This window comes from Coturnix japonica, chromosome 31 (assembly GCF_054131305.1).
Source record: "Coturnix japonica strain WE chromosome 31, WE-NBRP24, whole genome shotgun sequence".
Classification (NCBI taxonomy): Eukaryota; Metazoa; Chordata; class Aves; order Galliformes; family Phasianidae; genus Coturnix; species Coturnix japonica.
The window spans coordinates 3,218,535-3,238,634 of record NC_140693.1 but is presented as its reverse complement, the minus strand read 5'-3'; the positions used below and the strand labels follow the sequence as shown (position 1 = coordinate 3,238,634).

The window sequence follows — 20,100 nt, the reverse complement described above, 5'->3', positions numbered from 1 at the left end:
AGCGTAACAGCTCAATTCAGATCTTATTTTTCAAGAACACTTCTCATGGCTGCATGATATTTCTGAGAGCTGTGCTGCTATAAAGCCATCGTTGCCTACTTAGCCAGTCACACTAACAGAGCGAGGAGAGATGCTGTCCTTAGACATAAATTCCGAAGTACATCTGAGCACCTCACAATTTAACATCAGTAGAGGCTGCCTGCGCTCCACAGATAGTACCAAAAGCTCAAGTGAAAATCTGATTTGGTCTCTTACCCCACTGTAAACGTTGCAGGTTGGCTGAATGAAAATCCTGAAGAGCCGGAAGGTTGTACTGATGCTGCCGGTGCAGGAGGATTTGCACCAAAAGTAAATACTTCTGGGTTACTCGTGAAGTTGAAATTAGAAGTACTACTCCCAAACTGGAATACGGGACCTGAGAAAGACAGGGTAGAAGGAGAAGGGAATAAGAAAATTGAAATTTGAGTTTGTTCTTTCCAGGAAAGTCCTCCCCTCCTTCCTCCCACCACCTCTAACATACATTGCTTAGACCTTGCTCAAGGCGGCACAGCTTGGGGTGGGAGGGAGGTTTACCAGAAATGCTAAGTTACAACAGGAACAACACCTAGACAACGTCATTTGTTTCAGTAGAGCATCATAAAGAGATTTTTAGACTGCTGGCAAATTGCTAAGGAACTGTCTGCTGCTACCTGTACTGCCATTAGTCTATGGCTGCATGCACCACAATATACAACAATGTACAACCTATTGGTGAAGGTAGTGTACCTCTCCGGCAGTAAGGAATCAGATGCAAAATACTTAACCCTGTGTCTACTCCCTCTATGGAGGGCAATTCTTACAGTAGAGTATGTACAAAAGGCAGAAGTAATTTCATTCACTAAACTTCAGCTGCACTTCATGGAAACCAACTCACTGACTAACCAAGCTCTCTTTGAGACCTGAAACGAAAAGGATGGTCAACACTCACCAGCATTGGAGGCGCCGGAGCCAAAACCTGGCTGTTGGCTCGATTGCTGTCCAAACACAGTACTGCTTGTCACAGAGCCGAAGGCAGGAGGCGCAGGCTGAGAGCCGGATGAAAACAGTGATGTCGACAAAGATCCAAAGCTGGGAGCATTTGGCTGGCCGGAGCCCTGGCTCTGGCCAAATGCTGGTAGCTGACTGGCACCAAATGCTGGTCCAGCAGCAGGCGCTGAAGACCCAAAGACAAATGTAGAGGATGACCCTAAAGGAAAAGAAGAGAAATTTCAGTATGTGCTGAGTTGTTTTGTTTGTTACAGAGCTTTATGTTTGCAGCCAAGTAGGTAAAACAACAAACAGCACCTCATTCATGATAGGAATCCTACCTTTTCTTGTAAGTTACATGAAAAACAGCATACTTAAAGGAGTCAGACAACGCACACCTCAAACACGGGTTGTCTAGACTCAAATTACTGTTAGCCATTCAGGCTCTAGAAGCAGGCTCCCACAAAGAGCACAGGCTAATTTGTATTACTAAGATTATTTATACCACGGGTAAAGAACACTCACTCACTTATTTGTATTATTTTAAGCGTTCAAAACACAGCTCCTGATCTACTAGAATGAGGAGAACGCCAATCTTTCCTCTCATAAGCAACTGCACCCCTTCCTCATCCAAATGTTTACAATTATCAATTTCTGGAGACCACATCAGGCTTGCAGGGACCTAACTGAGCTACCAGAATAATTCTGTCTCTCCATATAATAGCAAACAAGCTCATTCAATTAGCTGCTTTGGTTCTGCATGGCCAGCAGAAATAATGAGAAAAAAATACAGGACTGAGCTGTGACTTCAAACATACACATTTCTGCTGAGCAAAAAGAGACCTTCTAAATAGCGCTATTAATCTAAATGCAATTTAAGCAGACGTCACGCAACATAAAAATACCAACTGCTGCAACGTAACTCGGAATGGCTGATTGTTTTTCCAGGAAGGAAAACAGAAGTTAAGACGGACTAAAAGGCATTCCAGTACTTTTATGAAGATTTGAAGATTATGAAGACCAAGAAAATGAAGGACTGGCTATCGTGCTCATTAGAAGTCACGCTTTACAAAGCAGCAGCTGCATATATCAATACTGTGTTTGTAATATACACTTGTGAAGGGTGGATAGTACAAATCTTGATGTTATTTACAACGCTTGAAGAGTTTTAGGTATGGGAGAGAAAAATTCAAGTTAAAACTAACTTTTAACCTTCAGCACTGGATGGATACTGAGAAGAGGGAAATTCATTCTCACAATGACAAGTTCCTATGCAAATGAAAGCCAGTAAAGGATTATCCAATGCACAAAATATCACCACAGCCAGTTGATCCCTAAACTGTATTTCCCAGACTGCCTCAAAACTTGACCTGAGCCCCAAGCAATAGCACTGTTTATATATTGTTGGATGTAAATATTCACTACTTTTCTCAATTTCCACGCATTTTCCCTACCTGTTCTCCAGGAAACACTCTTTCCCTGCTCCACTTTTGTGATCTAAGAGCAAAAACAAAAGCACCTGCTTAAATGTACCTGTTGAACTCGATGTGGCCGTGGCTCCAAAGGTAAAGCCAGAACTTGCTGCATTGCTACTGTTGGCTCCTGAACCGAAGACAAATGGATTAACTGCTGCACCAGTGGTGGAAGATGTGGTGGTGGGTTTGTTTTCTTGAGAGAAGCCAAATGACTGAGATGCTGTAGATTCTGCAGAATTGCCAAAAGCGGTGCTGCTCACAGTGTTGCTGGCTTGCCCAAACACAAAGGGAGTGGGAACTGGTGCAGGGTTGGAGGAAGAAGTGACGCTGCCAAACAGGCTGCTGCTGTTGGCTGAAGTGGCAGGTACGGCTGCGCTGGAGGAACTAGAGCTCAAGAAGCTGAAGGATGGCTTTGCTGCTCCTTGATCTGAGAGGGAGAACAGAACATAAAACGCTGCAAGACAGCAAACCAAGCGCAACAGAGAGACCCTGTTCCAGCCACTGTACAAGGAGAAATGCTGGACGATGTCTCAACTATTATCCAGCTACTGTGGATTACATAAAATCCAGGTTTAATACACTGATCGCTGCCATGTGCAATTAAAGGAATGGGAGAATTGTGAAGAATGATGACACCACCACAGTTCTAGGCTTTAGTAGTTACGGACACCAAGCACTGGCTATAACAACTGGAACCAGAATGAACCAGTACATCTCAGCTCCTCAAACAAAACTATTCTTCAGATGCTCTGAGAAGAACAACATGCATTACCCGCAACACTTCTGTAGTTTGCTAAATAACACAGCAAAAAAAAAAACAACCCACAGTGGTACAGCTGCTTTTGTAGCCTCTCCTGAAATTACAGCCCTGTGCCTACAGCCCTAAAGCTGGCTAAGCCCATCATCCTGCAGCCTCATTCTTTTGGCTTAAGCTCACTGTAATTCAGTACTTTCAAGACCTGCTTTTGGGAGCCACAGAGAACAGCCCCCTGTTACAGAACTGTCACAAAGTACTGAGTGCAATTTTACATTTAAAGTTATCTTTTAAAGTATGCAGTTCTTCAGCTTTCCCTAAGCTTCTGCTCTCTCATTATTACACCTGACCCTGTTCTTGATTTCCCACTGCTGTTTTTCCAGAAGTTACGGACCCTTTTCATCTATGCCACTTTTAAGGGACTCTCTACTGTGCTGAAGAAGGCTCGTTAAAATCTCATTTTTACACAAGGTGTTTCATCAAATTTCCATGGTTAAATCAAACTCCAGAACTTCAACTCAATCATAAGAACCATAACCCCATGCGTTGCTTTTATTCTCTCTGTTCCTTCCCTTATAACTTCCAAAGTTAGTAGAAGTGAGTAATGAACGCTGTTCTGCAAACCATGGCTGATAAGTCATGAAATCAGAATCAGAATTCTTCCACATGGCAATTGTTACTAAAATCTTTCAGCCCGCTCTTTCAGAAGGTTAAAGATGCACAAAACTGTGTAGTACCTATTAAGCAATTTCCACACCTTCATGGCAGTAAATTGCAGCAGCACAGCTGCAAGAACACATGAATGAGACACCTCCTCACATCCCCTTTCACTATGAAAACCATCGCATGAGGCCTCTGTCACCACGCTAAAGACTGTACCACCAACTATGCTGCTAGCACAGAAACCATACAAACCATCCATGCTCATGTGGGATGCAATACAGGTTCCTTAATGTGTGACAATATGTATATATTTTTTGTCTAAACCTAGTCTTAAAACTCACTGAAATCAAAACAGGAATTCTACTAATTGTCTATACGTCAACAACTGGAACACAAATCACACTGCACAGAGTAATTAAGCTTTTTCTAAAGCTCCAGTACATGAACCCAGCAACTCCTACAGATTCTGTAACTTATGACTTCAGAGGTACCATCTGAGGGACTTAGACAACTGAAGACAAAAGATATTCTGCTTACCTGAAGTATTGGCTTGGGCCCCAAATGAAAAAGTTGGCTTTGCCTGCTCAGTTTCTTTCTCCGATGGTTTAACAAAGCTGAAGTTGAACATAGGTTTTGCTGTGCTTTCTTCTTTGGTACATTCAGGCTGCCCAACGGAAAAGACAGGTTGTGCCTTTGACTCTTCATTCTCAACTTTCTTCCCAAACAGTAACGGAGGAGCAGAACTGACAGAATCCTGTTTCTCTTCTGTCCTTCCCTAAACAAACTGCGATGCAGGAGCCGACTCCGCGTTACCAAAAGAGAAGCCTCTCTTTGCTGCAGGAGTTTCGTCCTTTTTCTCATCTGATTTCTTAAATGCAAAAGAAGCTGATGCAACTTCATTTTCTGCCACAGTTCCAAAACCAAACCAGACATTTGCAAGTCTAAGACTGACAATCAAAAAACTGCATTTTTCTCTCCAAACTGCAATACAGCTCTGACTTACTCAACTCAGTATGAACTAACACCAGTTAATTTCATGAGCACCACAGAAGTTAACTTGCAAAAGAGCAGATACAGACTCATACAGGAAAGCATTTATAGCATACAACATAGATTCACCTTGTTCATCACTGATGTTGAAACAGTGCTTGGTGACGATGAGACAGTACTGCTAGTCAGAAAACTAAAGTTGAATGGAGCCAGAGATGCAGTACTGATGGGTAGGGATATTTTTGGGAGTACCGGTTCCTCCACTTCCTAGAGTTGTAAAGTAAAATTTTTCTCTTTTACAAAACATGCTACTTTCTCATCCTGCTCCGCTCTGATTCGCTACAACAGCGAATTTGGAACAAATATAACATTTGAAGTATTGTGTACTGAACCCACACAACAAAACACAAAATACCTACAAAGAAAACTACAGATGAAAGAACATTTACTCTGGTAAATCCAGCCTATACCACATGTAAGGATGCAAATCATATATCAGTACATCTTAAAAACAACAGCGTTTGTTCTTGCCTTTTAAGCTATTTGATAACCAAGACTGAATGAGTTAGGGTTTAAATGAGAACTGCCAATCTAATCACAGGCTGCACAGAAGCACCAAGATCTAAATAGAAATGAATGACTAAGCAGAGGGATAAATTGGTACTACAGACATTCAAGCGTATCCTATGACTTACAAGTGTTTCACTATTATGGTCTGAAAAGTTAATGGAACTTAGCTAAAGGTTCAGAGTAAGTAAATACGAGTTTGCTCTGAAACCCACAAGAAAAAATCCTAAGGCTGCATTCTTATCATTTACTATGAGGCAATAAAACTGATATACTTCAGTCATCTCAAAGACAACAATCAATGCAAGAGTCACCTACCTGTTCTTGTCCAGACTTTGACACGTAGTGCACTCCTCTTACCCTTCTCATCTTGCCACCACCACTTACTCCTGAAGACAGACCATTGGATGCAGGAGTACTGAATTTGGGGTAGGTCGAATTGCTAGCACTGAATAACAACACATGGGATGGGGTTTAAAAAAAAAAAAAAAAAAGGAAAGAAAAATAAGAAAAAATTGTCAATTTCTTTTTGAGCTATTGTAGCCATCATTAGTCCTTGAAATGAAACCTCTTCATCAGAATCAGAAGAAACAGTTAAGCTGCTTCAAAAGTTCCTAAATGCCGGTAAATACAATTACTGCTATATAGAAAATCAAGTTTTAAAAAAGAACAGGAAGGAAAATGACATACATAAAGTTGCAACATCCATATGGAAATAATGACTAAGCCAGAAGACCTGAAATGGAACAGCTGATTCATATTGATAATTTCTAATGTTTCTTTTAATTAGCCCAGACGTGGACTGGTTCTCCAGTTCTGTGATAAACATTAACTCTGCAAGGATATAAAAAGAACAACTCATGAAAATACACAAAAAGTGCACATATGCACATAAGGGAAACACCGCCAACAGCAGAGCAAGCCTTTAAGATGGCAAGAAGTTTGAGAAGCAGCTCAGGCTTTTATGTGGCCATCAGCAGGAACAGCAGAGGTGTTTGGCTATGCCAACATTCCAGAAGTCTTTTCAGACACGAACACAGATCCCTTTTGTAATGCATACAAAGGCATTTCTCTGTTTATTATGAAAGCCTAGATCAAAACAAGAAAGATTTCCCAATGCAAGTGGTTAAGAGAAGAAAACGTACCCCAAACCAGAAGTGAAATAAGAAATAACATCAGAAGTACTGTGGCAACAAAATGAAATATCCCTGGGAAAAAAAAATAAATCATTATATCAATGCTAATCCCATCAGTTGTTAAAGTAATCTATTAGTTGACATTGGAAGATACCAGGTCCAGTTTCTGGAAGACTGAGGAAAAGAATCAGTCTAAACTTGTCAGACACTTGAAAGCAGCTTGATTAGCACTGTAACTGTTGAGGGGAAGCCAGATCCCTAAGGCCATAAAGCTCAGGCTTTTCTCTAAACCAAACTGTCAGTCAATCAGAATTCTGAAAAAAGTCTTATGTCAAAATAGATATTTGTACAGACAACTATAGCCTGCATATAATAGTCTGTTATCCCTCTTTCTCTTAACACGTATCAGCTTCAAGGGGCCAAGACCTTTGTCAGGCTTCAAGTAAATCCATCCCACAACCAGGCAAGTTTAAAGAACAAATAGCCCTTGGTAGGTTGAAAATAGTTTAACCAGTATGCCAGCTTATCTACTCTATGGACAAAAAGTAAGACACTGCAACATTGCAACAGTGCAATAAACACTGCGTACAAAATAAAATGCAGTATGTATTCTGAATCTCTACATGGAGGAGTAGAATGGATTTCAACAAAAGACGATTCAGAGCTGTTTGGAATGAAACCACAAGTCAAACTGAACGCCTCTTTTCATTAAGACCAAAACCTTAAAGCCAACCTCTCACACCCCTGACAAGGCAGCTGCTGTGAAGTCATACTTTTAAATGCTAAATCAAAGCGTTGAGGTGTTGTTTTGTTGGTTGTTTCGTTTTGTTTTTTATTATGAGCCAAAGAATGCCCCAGGCCACACTGGAATTGCTTGGCAGATGAACAGAGCCCTGTTACTGTTGTTTGAAGAGAAAAATCCACACCCTAAAAGGTAACCTTAGAGTGCAAAGTGCCTTCAGTCAAGCTTTACAGAACAAACTATTAGTCCAGAAAGGAAAGCTATTGACGTCATCTGGAGAACTCATCCTACCTACCTAAACCAAGTAAGCAGTATAGCACAGATCAATCTCCTCTGGACAATTACAACTGTTAACTCCCTGAGAACTTTGTTTTAGGAACAAGCTGGCACTTGGCCTCAAAAGGTTCTGTAAAGCTCCAGGTTCTCATCCTAACTAAAACTAATAGGTCTTACTCCAGAGAATATCAAGATGGATAAATTGTTCCATTGCCAATAAGTAAACTGATAAACTACAGAATATCTGCCAAAGTGAAATTTCTTACACTGTAGACTTTATTGAAGTGAAAACTAAACTGTCTTTACTTCCTAAAGAAAAAAAGGCCTCCAATAGCAAATACTCTTTCTGCAGATACAGCATCGTAACTATAATGCTACAGTGCAATGGAAAACACAGCAATGACAGCAGGGTAGCTAAGTTCTAGGCTACAGAAAGTGAAGATAATCCCAAATGCAGCAGCCATGGATGTAGAAACAAAGTAAAAAAGCTGCTTGCCCTTGGAAGGCCTCAGGCAGGTAGGGATCTCCAGCAAGATACCCTCACCTCCACTGCCAACCCTTAAACAAGGTCTGGCTCCACACTCCTTCTGGTCACTGAGGTGCACTGCAGGTACCTGAGCTCACCTGGGTTGGCCCTGCCTCCCCCATCAGGTGCTCAATCACTGCTTCAGGCTGTGACTTAGCATTTCCACTACAATGACATACCTTGTTTCCAATCTTCCTATCCTACTAAGGATACAGACATGGGAAAGAAATCATTTCTGATACATCACTGATAATCTGATTTTCTTCTTGTTTATCTTCCTTCCAATCTTAAAAACAAATTTTTTTTTCAAACTTATATTGATCTTCAAATGTGATTTAGACTTTACAGCTCTCAAAATACAGAATTCTTGTTCCCATTACTGAGAACTGTTACTGCGTTTTCTAAGAGACATACAGGCAGAACATAGTGACAAAGGAGACAGTTTTCTTCATACAAGTTAGTCTTAAATTAATAGATCTGTCATACCTTTCAGATGGTTCTACACGCTGTTCTTCAGGCAAACTCTTCTCTTTCATTTCCTGCAAATAATTTCAAGATTTAGCTGAAGATATATACTATATGCAAAGTAAAGACAATGACTCGTATTGTTTTTTTGTATTTTTGTTTGCTAGCTTTTTAATTTATACCACTAAATACACCTCTAGCTAATAAATCTCGTTCCCTAATTCAGTATTCTAGGTACAGCTCAGCTACATCTGGGGGCTAAAACAAGTACTGCTGCTTCTCTTTGCATCGAGGATGAACTGACAGAACAGTTAACCACATCTGTCAAACTCTCTACCAAAGAACATAATTAAACAAAACATAACGATAATAGTATTGCATGGTAGGGAATCAAATCAAGTTGTTAATAAAGCTAGTGCTAGTTTACCGACCCTTAAAAAGGGCTTCAGTTATATCATTTATCAAAGAACAAAACAGAACAGTACAACCTTCCCTCCCCAAAAAAACCCAAGCAGTTGCAGCTATGCTCTTTTTTAGAACTCTTCTAAAGAAAGATTATGCTGGCTAAATGATACAGAGATTGAGAGGTTTCAAAGCAGTAATTAATCAGAAATGACCGTCCACTTTCATCTCTTCCCTATAAGGTCCACAGATTTAACACCAGGCCATTTTTACACTCAGACCAATACTGGGAATGCGGTGGTTTTTCAGAAAGAAAAACATAAAGAAAACTTTGTGTACAGGAGGATACAAAAGGAAAATGTCGCTTCTGTCTTTTAATATTCTTTCACTGAAAACAACTTGATCCTACAGTACATCATTACATTGTGAAACAACCACAAGCCACTTAATCATTCCAAAAATGTAATTAAATCCAGAAAAACTCAACCTATTTCTCAGTAGTTCCTACAGTTTTAATGCATATCCCAAATGTACTAGCAGTACACTCTGCAAAGAAAGAACATCTCGGTATAGGAATTGGTCAGAAACATTCCAGGCAGGTAAGGGCTGCAAAATTTACTTACTTTGTGCTTTGTATCTACTCTCTGGTGAATTTTGCTAGAATCAGCAGATGGAGTCAGAGATGGCTTGACATAACGGGCCAGAACTCCTGACAGCGAGATTGCCTTTGGTGTCACCACTCTTTGAACAGGTGGATGCTGAGATTCCATCTTAGAAAGGGAAGCGATAATCAATTTATTCTTTCATGCACCAAAACTAACTGCAGTATTTATGGATGAAAACATTTACAGAACTATAAACATCCTATTAGTCTTGGAACTCAACTCTAAATGCATTCAACTCACAGAGGGAAATCACCAGAAAACCAGAGATCGAGTCCAGAAAGCTACACAGAAGCTACATAGAAGTAGCCAAAGCTTGACTAAATCTCATTTCAAACTTTGGCACTTAGTTTCATAGACAAAACAATTCACACTACCATAACCAAAATAACTCATGTTCCTACAATACTCCCCTCTTTTCCTCTGCCTACACTGTGATAGTTTTTACTAGCTTAACCCATTGATTTATCATTCAAAGCATTAAGCAACTGATAGGGCCTTCTGAGCTACATACTACATAGATTTTCCTCCTACAGAGCCAAACAAACAGTAGAGCAAAAAGTAAAAAATGTTGTCAAATAATATTAAATTAATCTCATTCACTAATATGTCATCTAACATTTTAGATTTGTACTAAATAGATTTAAAGTACTTTAACTTCCCTGTTCAAAGTATTGCCCAGTTAGCTGTTCAGTACACCAAGAGCTATTCTGTCTGGTGCAGATCCTTGAAATAAGTGAAATGCCACATACATCACTGCTACCCACTGCAAAAGTTTTGCCTGAGCGTACAAGAGCTCTGTCAACCACACGCTCACTTCAGCAGGAAAACGGAGAGCCATGTCCTTCACAAATAATTGTTTTCATCACGGGCCACCCTTCTCCTGCCAAATATTATGAATCCTAGTATTGTGAACAGACAGTCTATCTCCTTTTACCCAGTGACAGCTGTGTGCAACATTCGTTTACTGCCTGACAACTTCAAGCTCCCTGTTGCAAATTTGGCAGATCTTTCTTAATGCCTTATCACAGGTGTGGTTCTACAATTTGACTGAGAATTCACACCAGATTTGCTTGCAGTTAATTGGGTAACAAGCTGTACTTTATTTTCAATAATCTTGCAATTTAGCACACGACAAAAGAAGGTGCAGGAAGTCTCAGATGTTTGGAAACTCAGAAGTGATTGTAAACTTAATTATACACCGATCAAGGGATTGTATAAAGGACAGAAATTAACAGTTTTCTTTCTTGTTATCTGGATGGTGATAGTAAACAGAAGTATTCTTTTTCTGTGCTTGAATCAACACAGAAGCCTGCACAAAATCTGTATGACCACTCAATCATTACTTTGCTATCTGTGATAATTTCTTTAAGATCAAGCTTTCCTAAGTAGGAATTTTAACACACAGCTTCACTCCAAGATGCAGAACAAGACAAAACCACTTTATGCACTCTAGGAAAGTTGTTTCTTCATTTGACATATCAAGACACCACCACACAAAGATCGCATAAATGTTTAACCTGAGTAATCTTCACAGCTCTTCATTTAGTGCAGGCAGAATGGCACTTTTTAGCTACACAACCAAGACATGAATTTATAACTGTAATGCTAACATTAACTTGTACTCATGCATACATTGCCACCGAGGTTTGTGAAATTTCTTGTGATAGCACTGAAGCAAAGACAATTTCTCAACTTAAGACGTTCCTGGTTCTTACCTGTTTTCGTGGGGAATGGAAGCCCATGATATACAGCACGCTTCTGTCCACAGGCTAAGGGAAAAAAAGAAAGCCCAAATATTAGAGTTGTTTTTTTTCCCTGAGAGAGGGTTTCATGCAATAGGTTTGGTGGTCAACTTACAGAAGACAGTGGACTGGTAACACAAGATGGAATTCTTTTAGCATCCTGTGGAAAAAATAATGCAATAAATTAAACAGGGCTCAACATAGGGAAGACTTTCATTCTTTACTGGCACATCTACTAAGTTTTACTAATATATTAAAAGGAGTGCTGCTTACTGCCAGAGGACTTGACATCTTCTCTAGTGACTGCAGGATGCGCCGTGCTGTGGAACTCGTCACACCATAGGATTGCAAGTTTGCTTGTTTAGCTTTCATTTGCCTTACTGGTGTCTGAAAAAACAACATTGTAATTGTCATGCTGTTCAATTTTGAGTTAAACACACGTGTATTTTATGGCCCCAGGCTACACGAACAATATAACCAATATTCTCCGATGACAGAGAAAAACGCATTCGCTGGGAGCTCAAGACAATGAAAAAACATTCTGAGTTATAGCAGTTTAACTGGGTCTCCAATACATCTTGCACACGGGATAAAACAAAAACAAGAAGCCCATATGTGTAGAAAGTAAAGATGGAAGATGTTATGACTGCCGGTGTCTCTGAAGCAGTAATTAGGAAAACTGAATTGAAGCAAAGGCTTGTGATCCAGACAGCGCTTTCACTAACAACACAGACCTCAGGAGTTTCATGATGGTACAATACCATCTTTAAATCAGTGTATAGAACCACAACCAGGAGTTTTTAGTTCTACTTCTCTCTTGCCTGCATCCAGACATCTTAGGGAGACCTCCAAGGAAGAGACTCGACAGCCTCTGAATAGCCTGTATCAATGTTCCATCACCTGCACAGCACAGAAGTGCTTCCTGGTATCTACATGGAACCTCCAGTGTTCCAGTTTGTGCCCAATGACTCCTGTCCCAGCACTAGGCAACACTGAAAAGAGACCAGTGCTTCACCCTTTTGGCATCCGCTCTTCAAGGATTTACAGACACTGATGAGATCTCCCTAAACAGGCCCGGCTCTCTCAGCCTCTTCCCACAAGAGAGGTGTTCCAAACCCCTCATCACCTTGGTGGCCTTCTGGACTCTCCTCAGTATGTTGCTGTAATCCACAGCATACAGGAATAAGTAAGCTACTGTCTCCTTTAAAAGCCTAATATTTTGGTTCCTATTTTCAGTATAACCTACAGTTACACTGCAAAAAGTTTAAATAACTGATCATAGAGGGCTCCCAGCTTTCAGGAAGTTTTAAAAACAAGTTTTCAAGGTTTCCCATACATCAGAAACTTGCACTCTAGCTATTAAGAGTTGTCAGCATTCATTTACAGCTTCATTTCAGAACACCAAGAACTCTTATGGGCAAATAACTCTTTTCAAGAACAGTGCGAAACATTAAAAGAAAAAAGAATGCTACTGTTCACCTCGAGATTGGCATTTAGTCCTGCATGCTCCTCTCAGTATTAGAACAGAGGATCTGTAATGCTAATTCTAGATACAGTAAAGAGCAAACAGCCTCATACAATTTATTCATAGCATGAGCATAGATATGATTGTGTAATTTCTACAGATAAATATCAGACAGGTCTGACCACTGCAGCTTTTGCTACTATAAGCACAAGTTTTCAGTGTTGTGCTGTCATTGTTCTAATTGCATGACGTTATTTTAACGTGATACAGTTAGAGGTATACAACAGCACTCAAATGGAATATTTTTAAAGACTTAACAGAGGAAATCCCAACTACAAACATCTAGCTTTAACAGTCATTCTCCTTCATTCCAACAAATACTTACATAATAACCATTAAAATAATTTGAATAACAATTGCCATTTAAACTTCTGCTCTTGTAGGCAAAGAGGGAAGAATAGGAGCTGTTGCCACATTCTTGGCTCCCCTCTCAAAGCTACAGTGCTACTTTAATATTTCAACCACAATTTCTTACCACACTGTTTTTCTCTTACCTGATAAGGAGCAGCTCGCACTTTTGTCTGCCTTGCAGCTGCAGCCCTTCCACCATAAGTGGTCTTTCCAGGGAAAAATGGAGAGTCTCCAAGCTGGCTTGTCTTAAAAACAGAAGTGTTTCCAAGCGTCTATAGAAACATAGCATGGTAACCGGTCAGTAAAATGGGTATGCATTTCAAATGATTAAAACAAATACTGTGCAGTACTTACAGGAGGGAGAGCTCCAAAAGCAGATAAATTGAATGCAGGTTTCTTTGAACTAGACGCAGAATGTTGGGTGAGGGAATGAGATCTTTCAGCTTCTGCGGACCAGAGCAGTGGTGCTGAATTATTTTTTGAAACTGCGGTATCTGCCAAAAAGACAAACACTGGATATAAAAGCCTCGAGGACAAAAAGAACTCCCGTTATTAAGGATCACACTGACCTAAGCTCTTTAATACAAAAATCATTCCTTAGTGAACTCGGCATAAAACACGGCAGCACTGACAGCTGAAGCCTTCTTTCAAGAAAGGCCAGAAAAGCAGCTCAAAACTTGCACAGTCAGAATAGTTCCTTTATCTGCTCTTTGTGAAACACAAGAAAACAACCTGCATTGCCATTTGTCACCTGTAGTTACTCACTAGCTGTCTGTTGGACAGTAGCTCTTCCTTCTAAGCAATAAACCTAGTTGTTGAGCTAAAGCAATTCACTTTCACTTGCTACCATCCCAGTTCAATATTTACATACAACTAGCTGAGAGTGGGTAAATCAGAACAGATTTTTTTTGTAATACCAAGGTCTCATAATGCACTTCTGAACACAGTTACATTAAAACGTTGACTGAAACAAATACTTCTAAAACACTAAAAATAAAATGCAATTCTCACTTCCAAAGTTGACATTCACTTATTTACTAAGTTGATGAGGAATATGAATGGATGCAAAGTATTTCACATGATGTAAAAATTACACTAAAGCCTAAAAAAAATATGAAAATTACCTTTCTCAGATGCTCTACAGGAGAAGCCACTAGTTGTTGAGATGTTATCATCATCGTGCTGAGAGGTAGAATCTTTTATTTCTTTTACTAGAGACAGTCCAGGATTGCCAATGCCAAGTGAAGAAGATGTAGAGGGCTGACAGGGTGGCACAGTGGAATCTGACACGTTACAGTTCAAATGGCCCCGATGAAGAGAGGGCCTCGTTAATACAGATGAACAGTTCAATGCTGATCTACTCGTGGATGGTTCTAAATACAAACAGGGAGACGATTAGCTTTCCTATAGACGAGCTCATAGAAGCCAAAATCTGTTTTCTATCAACAGTCAAGCTATTGCCAAGATCTAAGCACAAAAATAGAGAAGCCAAATTTAACTTCTTCCTCATCCAGATAGAGTTTCAACTGTGTGACTATAACAGCAACACTACTTGCAATTCTGAGTATTAATATCACATTAAGAAGAAGTTAATTACGGGTCTTTACAACACCGGGCCCTGACTTCATGCTCAAGTACTTCAACACTGGATCTTTAACTAAATCAAACATACAGACTCCTTCCTCTTGCATGAAAAGCTTGCAATAAACTTTCCAAAATTTGAGACCATGCAGCAAATTGCAGACAACACTGCCGTTTACATAATCTCAGTACATTAGTTTGAATACAACATGAAAATGAATGTTTACAGTACTTTTTATTTTTCCTTCCCAAACAAATCTACAAATCAGGTCATGCCACATGTAAACATTATCTCCTATCCATAAACTTTGGAGATTTTAAGTCAAGAAACAAGTAAGCATGTTTTCCTCTGGAACCAAAGGGTCAACAAACACTGCCAGTGGCCTGGAGGGGGTGGCCTCACAGCTACAAGTTGCTGAATGAACAGGACTACTAATAAATATCTTGCCTGATGAAAGTTCACTCTCTCAGGAATCCTGGGAATTCAAAAGATTCTGAGCCGCTCTCCCCTTGATACTTGCACTGAAGCTTAAACTAGCTAGTTCAATCCTCATTACCACTGCTGTAGCACTAATCAGTTCTCTGAAACATTAGCAGATTATGAGGACAGTATTGCTTGACAGTTTATTGGCCAAGCAAGGAATGCATGCTGTAGCACGTAGGTATCTCAGAGCTGAAGAAATACATATTTCTAAAATTGCAGTAATAACTAATCTTAAACAAAAAACTGAAATATAGCAAGTAACATACACAGACAGCAACATAAGCTAGCAGAGGTCCCACACGGTCCGCCTGCTTCCGATATTCTGGACTTAGTAAGTTTGCTGTGCAGCTGTTCTTACTAAAAGGTCCTTTCACACAGTCCTGTAGAAAAGCCAACACACGCTCCTCAGTCATGAAGACATTATCTATTCCTTTATTCATACTTATTTCCTCAGGTCCTGTTTGTCGCCTGGGAGAAGAGGCCCAAACCCTCCTCATCACAACCTCCCTTCAGGAAGTTGCAGAGTGCAATGAGGTCTCCCCTGAACCTCCTCTTCTCCAGGCTAAACAATCCCAGCTCCCTGAGCTGCTCCACATAAAACTTGTGCTCCAGACCCCTCACCAGTTTTGTTGCACTTCTCTGGATGTGTTCCAGGGCCTTGATGTCTTTCTTGTAGCGAGGAGCCCAAAACTGAACACAGTACTCAAGATGTGGCCTCACCAGTGCTGAGTACCATTGTTTACAATTACATGGCATTGGAGGCAAAGATACTTCCTCATTGTTTTTGACTCTGACAACAGAAGCAACCGACTTTCCACATTATCTACGATTACCTTTACATGCTCAGACTAAACTACTTTCCTTATTAAAAGATAAGTTCCCCCAACAGCTATCAAAGAGGAACCCAACTGAAATCACACGCAAATTCACACAGCACGACTACAGAACCAGTGGGAGGAACCTGATTTAAAACAAAGATGAATTTTTAACATAGTACAGAGGCTGCAAGTCTCTGCCAAGAGTCCAAATATCTTTTCAAAGACAACAGCCTAGATACTAACACATATCTTAATTTTATTGAATATTCTAAAAATAATGTAATATATCACATGCATGAGTTCCCCAGCTCGCTATTAAGCTAACAAGGAGCTTTACTAAATCAATCAAAGTCCAAAAAGTAATAAACAAATAAAAAAATAAATAAAATTTTAAAAATCAAGACATGAGAAGAAATGTTTCCTCTGCCATTCTGGAATCTACTTTTTGGTTTCAGGACTTCAAAACAAATTAATGTTTTTAACTGCCTAAGGCAGTTAGACAAAGTCTAACAGGTCTTCTAAAAAATAAAACAGAAAATACAATTTAGCACACTTGTATTTTCAACGTTTCCTCCCTGACTAATAGAGTACATGAAGTCAACGGACGGCTTCCAAGAGTTGTAAGTTCTGTGCTTTACAACTATATTTACAGTTTAAAGCTAAGAGACAGTTTCACAAACTGTTGTTTTGAGGTTTGGGTGGTTTTTTTGTTAACTTGCAGAGGAGGGGCTGATTTTAATTACATCAAAAACCCTCTTAGCAAATTCCTTTGGTTATTTAGATTTGAAACCAGAAATCTGTGAGGAAACAGAGATAACCAGAACACCACATGATTTTTCACATACCTTCCAGGTTAATTCCTGCTGGTTCAGGCGTGACTCTCCCATCGGTCATTATGGTATCTTCATCTCCACAATCGTGATGATAATTTACTGGATTCTCTTCCTGGTTTGTAGATTCATTTGTATCTGCACATTCATCTTCACTTTTATTAAAATACTTCTGTAGCCATCCTGGTACAATGTTTTTCACCGACTCCGTCATTCTGCTAATGATTCCCTGCTTGAAAGAAGAAATGCTTCTTTAATTACAGAAACAGACAACAGCATATTCTGGGATACAATCTTCCACAAACCTCAAAGACAAGAGTAAGATGCAAGAGTTTGATCCTAAGTGTAGGATTGCTATGCTTCTGGGATGCCTAAAATTTCCCTAATATTAATTTCTGACTAACTATTAATATTCAAAGTTCCGAAGCTTCCATCAGAGTCATTTCACAAGGCCACCAGGAAACTATTTCTACATAACTCCTCATCTACATACTTGTTTCACAACTCTTCCTCCACACACTCCGTTGGAAACCACCTAAAACAGAAGCTCAGCAGTTATCTGCAGTGATAGTGAGGATCATTGTATCTGCTATCATTCCCTGAAAACTTTAGCATCCCTTTCTGTCAAATCTCAACCACAGGCAGACAATCACTTGCAGCACTCCTTCTCGCACTGCTGACAACCATGGAGCTGCTTGGCTCCTTACACTACAAGCAAACATGAAGGCTGACTCAGCAACTCCAACACTGAAAACCAAGAAGTGACACAAGAGTGAATGGAATTCAGCAAAAAAAATCTGTTGCTAATGGGTACATCCAGGTTTTGGCTGGTTCTGTACCAACAGGCCTGCTCTACCACTTTTCTGGGTTTGGGAAATAGAATTCCCCAGCTGAACTTGTTATTTGGGTGTAGAAAATTGATAATATGCTTTGAACGTGCTGAAGCTAGCTACAGTCTAACAAAATTCTGAGATAACAACCATGCACACACATAACAACAACAACAAAAAACCCAAATAACCAAAATAAAACCCTGTATCATTGAAGTATTCCACAGAAGACAGTGCAAAAACCGAGATACAAGAATTATAAACACCGATACATCCTTGAATCCAGAGCTGAGAGGGAGGTAAGAGAAGAGGAAAAAGTAGAAAACAAAAAGCCTTTTCGCAGGAAGAAAGTCATCCTAATTCACAATTAGACATTTTTCCTAATGATCTGTAATTCTATTGTTTATTTGCACAAGGACAGAATAAATACCCGTGGACAGTTTGAACCACACAGGATACCATGGAATGAACACATCCATCACAATTACTACCTTAAAATGCACACGACTACGAAATGCTCAGAATGATGCTATTCTCTTATATGCTAAGCCTCAGCTTCCCTGCAGAAACCACAAATGCAGATGATGCCAGAGTTCACAAGCAGTTCAACGCAAGGTGTCAGCAGAGCGGCTCCTTCTAATCCCCCAGCCCCTTATTTACACCCTTTTCCCTGACACACTTCACTTTTTACCAGGGCTACCAATGAAAGAGCATTGGGACAAATCAGACGGGATAATATTTGCAAAAAAGAGCAAATGCTCAGGACACAAACAGCACCCAGGGCTGCGTTCCTTCACAAAAGGCACTGCTTCATGTAGTCAGTAGAAACTGACTCAACAACTTGAGTTCAAGAAAGAGAAGAACTGGGTCCTGCAGAGGCAGGGCAATGAGCAGGTTTACCCGCTTCCCTTCATGGCATCTTACTGAGGAGAGGGTGCACAACCACCAGAGGCCGTTGTCAAAAACTCTGTTATCTTCTAGAACTCCCTTGCTGAACAGATGTGAGGGACCTGCCACCTCAACGGCATCCTCTAAACGACTGGAATACTTGATGGTGAACACACACATTTTGTTGTTGGCTGAGTCTCCACCCACAGAGCAAGGCTCCAACTCAAGACAACACTGGATCCAAGAATGTGGTGGAAAATCTCTTTCACCTTTGTTTCGTCTATTCTTTCACTGTTTCTCCCCTCGATCTCTTTCCATTTGTTTCCATCACCTCCAGGGATAATGACTCCACCACCTTCATGGACAGCCTGTTCCAATGCCTCATCACTATTTTAGAGGAGAAATTTTTCTTAATATCCAACCTGAACTTCCCCAGGTGCAACTTAAGACCATTACCTCTCATTCTATCACTAATTACCTGGGAGAAGAGCCCAACTCCCACCTGGCTACAACGTCCACTCAGGTCACTGTAGAGAGAAATGAGGTCTCTCCTGAGTAGCCTTCTCCAGACAGAACAATACCCCAGTTCCCACAGACATTCCCCATAAGACCTGTGCTCCAAATCCTTCACAGCTTTGTTGCCCTTCTCCGGATGTGCTCCAGGGCCTCAACATCTCTCTTGTAGTGAGGGGCCCAAAGCCAAACACAGTATTTGAGGTGCGGCCTCATCAGAGAGATGATCACTCCCCTACTCCTGCTGGCAACGCTAGTTCTGATACAAGCTGGGATGCCATTTGCCTTCTTGGCCACCTGGAGACACTGCTGGCTCACGTTCAGCCAGCTGTTGACTAGCACTTCCAGATCATTTTCTTCCTTACAGCTTGCCAGCCATACTGCCCCAAGCCTGTAGCACTGCATGGGGCTGTTGTGAGCAAAATTGGTCTCAATGAACCTCATACAACTGGCCTGAGCACATCAATCCACGTGGTGACCAATGCATATGGTGAAGTAAATCAAATACAAGTAAAACGCTACCTGTGTTTATTTCACTTACAACTTCCAAGCTGATTTCATTACAAAAAAAATACATAATGAATCTTACAATTCCTGGAATATACTGGGCAATGCATGCAAAGCAGAAAAAAGGAAACAACCCAAGAAACAGACGTGCTTCATTTTATAACAAGACTTACTTGTGAAATGCTCACCCCTCACCTCTTCACACCACAGTTACTTACCAGGCCCTCCCTCGTCACCTGAACTCACTAGACATACGCCCAATGTGTTGCCGCACAAAAACTCTTCTGGTGCCAGCCCTGTGCTCAGAGGAAGGGCAGCTCTGTAGTTCCTCATTGCTACTGGCCTGGGAGGCTCTGAAACGTGAT

General features: G+C 40.4%; 1 protein-coding gene across 1 annotated transcript in view; it reads right to left on the bottom strand.

The window, feature by feature from the left end:
- LOC146755629 (uncharacterized) overlaps window positions 1-20,100 on the bottom strand; it is a 30,031-nt gene that overhangs the window by 503 nt on the left and 9,428 nt on the right. Inside the window, exons 3-16 of the mRNA XM_085525342.1 lie at window positions 17,013-17,229; window positions 14,409-14,657; window positions 13,639-13,778; window positions 13,428-13,556; window positions 11,682-11,795; window positions 11,524-11,568; window positions 11,382-11,435; window positions 9,625-9,771; window positions 8,621-8,673; window positions 5,773-5,902; window positions 4,435-4,561; window positions 2,539-2,907; window positions 968-1,225; window positions 256-415 (exon numbers count right to left, since the gene is read on the bottom strand). Coding sequence (XP_085381468.1) covers window positions 256-415; window positions 968-1,225; window positions 2,539-2,907; window positions 4,435-4,561; window positions 5,773-5,902; window positions 8,621-8,673; window positions 9,625-9,771; window positions 11,382-11,435; window positions 11,524-11,568; window positions 11,682-11,795; window positions 13,428-13,556; window positions 13,639-13,778; window positions 14,409-14,657; window positions 17,013-17,229 — 2,192 coding nt within the window. The remainder of the gene's footprint in view (window positions 1-255; window positions 416-967; window positions 1,226-2,538; window positions 2,908-4,434; window positions 4,562-5,772; window positions 5,903-8,620; window positions 8,674-9,624; window positions 9,772-11,381; window positions 11,436-11,523; window positions 11,569-11,681; window positions 11,796-13,427; window positions 13,557-13,638; window positions 13,779-14,408; window positions 14,658-17,012; window positions 17,230-20,100) is intronic.